The sequence below is a fragment of the Fonticula alba genome (genome assembly GCF_000388065.1).
Source record: "Fonticula alba strain ATCC 38817 unplaced genomic scaffold supercont2.4, whole genome shotgun sequence".
NCBI classification, from domain to species: domain Eukaryota; order Rotosphaerida; family Fonticulaceae; genus Fonticula; species Fonticula alba.
In genome coordinates, this window is record NW_009242974.1 from 1,726,525 (window position 1) to 1,729,821 (window position 3,297).

At 65.4% G+C, this 3,297-nt stretch overlaps 2 protein-coding genes across 3 annotated transcripts in view; both read right to left on the reverse strand.

Moving 5' to 3' along the window:
• Positions 1 to 1,388, reverse strand: part of H696_02907 — a 2,872-nt gene extending 1,484 nt beyond the window's left edge. The window contains exons 1-3 of one of the 2 annotated variants that reach the window (XM_009496803.1): positions 1,023 to 1,388; positions 633 to 813; positions 134 to 435 (exon numbers count right to left, since the gene is read on the reverse strand). In XM_009496803.1, coding sequence (XP_009495078.1) covers positions 134 to 435; positions 633 to 813; positions 1,023 to 1,106 — 567 coding nt within the window. In that variant the 5' untranslated portion in view covers positions 1,107 to 1,388. Of the gene's footprint in view, positions 1 to 133; positions 436 to 632 lie in introns of both variants that reach the window. The other variant, XM_009496802.1, reaches the window with a different exon arrangement.
• Positions 1,389 to 2,549: 1,161 nt separating this feature from the next.
• Positions 2,550 to 3,297, reverse strand: part of H696_02908 (hypothetical protein) — a 7,130-nt gene continuing 6,382 nt past the window's right edge. Inside the window, exon 14 of the mRNA XM_009496804.1 lies at positions 2,550 to 3,146. Within this exon, the coding sequence (XP_009495079.1) occupies positions 2,700 to 3,146 (447 nt within the window). The 3' untranslated portion in view covers positions 2,550 to 2,699. The remainder of the gene's footprint in view (positions 3,147 to 3,297) is intronic.

Below are 3,297 nucleotides of genomic sequence, written 5' to 3' on the forward strand. Positions count from 1 at the left end.
GAGAGAGAGAGAGAGAGAGGAAGGGACAAAGAGAGGAGGAATAAGAGTCAGGCACAGCGGCACAGAGGGCAACGGGTACGTGGGATGATTGAAAAGCAGGAACAAGCCCGACAGCAAGGCATGGGCAACGCACCGACGCAGCGAAGGCAGTCTCGTACTCGATGTGGAGGTAGATGTTGCCAGCCGGATTGTCGGACGGGGGGTTAGACACACGCAACTCGGCAATTTGACCGAACTGCGAAAAGAGATCCTGCAACTCGGACTCCGATGCCAGTGGCGAGACATTGGACACGTAAAGGGTGCGCGCCAGCAGGGGGTTGGCCATCGGCAACCCGGGGACCATGACCCCCACCGCACCGGGCAGGAGCCCCGGCATCCCGGGGAGCATGCCGCCCCCCAGCGGGAGGTTGGTCATCATCGGGCCAGCCGACATGTCTGAAGTGCACGCGCGTGCGTCGGCAGAGGGGCCAAAAGGCGGCCGCATTGGGTGGTGAGTCTTCCACGGCAATGAGAGGACATGAGGAGGCAAGAGGACGACCGAGGGAGCAGGCAAGATAATACACCCAGGCCAGTAGATCATGATGATGGGCACGAGGCAGAAGGAAAAAAAAAAGGAGTCGCAGGCCACGCACTTCGGAAGGTATCAATCGAATGATGGGCCGCGGCGGTGCGCGCCTGGCGTACCGCCTCGGCAATCATGCCGGGATCGGTCAGCATATTCTCGTCAGCCATGGAAACCCGCAGGGGGACCGTCGCGCCGAAGGAAACCCCGTCCAGCGCCAGCGACGCCAGGGCCGGGGCCGGTGAATCGAACTGAATGAGGAAGGTCAGCAGCTGGATGGGCGCCGAGGAGCCAGCCACCGCGGCCAGGGCAGAGGCCGTGGCCGCGGCCGCGGCCGCCCGGTCCGTCTCGCACACCACTCGAATAATGAGCCCAAAGTGTGAGAAGAGTTCGTGCAGTCGCTCTACCGAGCTGGGCGCGACATTCTCCACACGGACGGTTGACCGCGATAGGGCCGCACCGGACAGGCGCCGGTCCACCGGCGAAGGGCTGGCCGCGTCGTCGGCCGCCGGGTCGGCGACCATCGGCGCCGCGACCGCGCCATCCGCCGCGACAAACAGCGGGGAGGACATCCTGACTGTGATTTGCTGGCTGGTTCGGGGAGGGGGAGAGAGGGAGGGGGGGTGCAGGGGGGTGCAGATAGGGTAGAGGAGCTGCGGGGCAGGCGCTGCAAGTGGAAGCACAGAAGACAGATGGGGGACGAGGGGAGGAGGAGAAGAGGAGGAGAGGAGAGAGAGGGAGTGCAAGCGGGCGCAGGACAGGCAAGGGGGGACTCGGCGCGATGCAGGGGTTGCCACAAGACCGGGCTTCGGTGCGGGGAGGGAGCTCGCCAAAAAAACTGTCCCCCCCCCCCCCGTTCCTGGAGCCGATCACTCCCGTGTACTTTGTGTGGTCCCCCCAGGCAGGGCCACCAATGTGCGGGGGTCATGCGGGGGGGGGGGACATTGGAGAAGACTGGAGTGCAGCGCAGACGGCGCGGAGGCGCTCACCGCTGACGCACACTCACGGCCGCCCATGCACACATGACACGGAGGTGCGCGCCCATTTGCATTGTCCCAAGAACGACAAGGGCGAGGCTCCTGGGGTCGCCCGACGCCGCGCGGAGTCCCCCCGGGCGCGCACTGGGCAAACCCCATCGCGCTAGAAAACCGGCGATATCCCCTTCCGGTGATCCTTCACCAGGGGGCAGACGTTCCGGAACAGCCGGCGGCAGGCAGGCCGAAATGCCGACGTGATGTGCGGGCCCCGGTAGAATGCCATTGTGTGACGACTCCTCGGGGCGTGATCAGACCCTTCGTTGGCAGCCTCCCGCCGACTCCAGAACCCTTGCTACTCGGGCCATCGCCGATGGGCCTTTGATGGCCGTGTATGTGCGTGTCTCCGTCGTCCGGCCCCGGCGCGGGAGAGAGAGAGAGAGAGAGAGAGGCCGGGGGCCGGCGCCTTTTCCCCTAGTCCCTCGAATAATGGCGCACGGAGGAAGAGCATGAAAAGAGGACAACCGCTGGTGCTTGGGGAACTGCCGATCGGGAAACCACCTCTGTTGGTCCTCCCCCTCCTGTCAGCTCGCGCCCATCGCACGTGCACTGGTGTCGGTGTGACACGCGAGAACCGGGGGGTGGGAAATCCATTTGTGTATTATCGTTGTTGCTGTTTGCGGAAGAAGCGGGGGGAGAAGGGAGGAAAGAGAAGAGAAAGAAGCATGCCAGCGTCATTTTGCACCAGCGGGAAGAGGGGGGGAGGGAGAGAAAGGAGATGAGCAAGTGCGCGCAGCACAAGTTGATACGCCTCTTTTTCCCGGGGAAGAAGATGAGAGCGCACTCTTCGTCGGTGACGCTGACGGAGGGGGCGCGGCCGGCAGCACAGGCAGGGGCAGAGGTCCCCGAGATGATGATGCCGCCGTCATCACCACCACCAGCAGCAGCAGCAGCAGCAGCGGCGGCGGCGGCGGTGGCAGCACTGCTTGAGGAGACATCCTTCCCTCGCATGTCCCCCCCCCCCCCTCCCTCTCCCCCGTCCGGCCGCCTGCCCGAGAGAGAAAGGCGGGGACAGGGAGGTAGAGCATGGGAGAAGCGCCGCCCGAGGGGCGGGAGCCAAACCAGGAGCATGTGAAAAGGAGAGCACAAGTCTCCCCCTCTCCTTAGGCGATCAGGCGGGCGATGAACTCGGCCGTCGGGTGGTCCGGCGCGCGGACGGTGATCTGCATGACGATGGCCGGGATGCCGGTGGGCGAAGAGTCGGCCGACACGCGGACCAGCCGCACGCGGATCAGGCAGGGCGGCTGGCGGCCAAGCAGGCGGCCAGACAGCAGGAGCGTGTGGGTGTGGGCCTCCTCGCCGGTGTCCGGGCTGGACAGGACCGTCTCCGACCCGTCGGACGCCCGCATGCCGAGCAGGCCGATCACCGACCGGACCAGAGCCTGCAGGGGGGCCTGCTCGGCGGACACCGGCAGGGTGTAGGTCTCGGAGAACTCGGTGTTCTTGTTGAAAAGGGACCACGCGTCACGGAAGGAGGCCTGTGCCAGAGAAGGTGGCGCCGGCCCGGAAGCGATCATGTTGTCGGCAAGGGTGATCTCCACCGGCTCGAGCTGTGTCGCCATGCATGGCGATGCGGGCAATGCCCCAACGGGCAGGGTTTACACGGAGGGGCAAGGGGGTGAGGAAAGGGCTGAGAAAGTGCAGGGCCGCGAAAGAGAGGGAGAGAGAGAGAGAGGGAGGGAGGGAGAGGGAGGGAGGGAG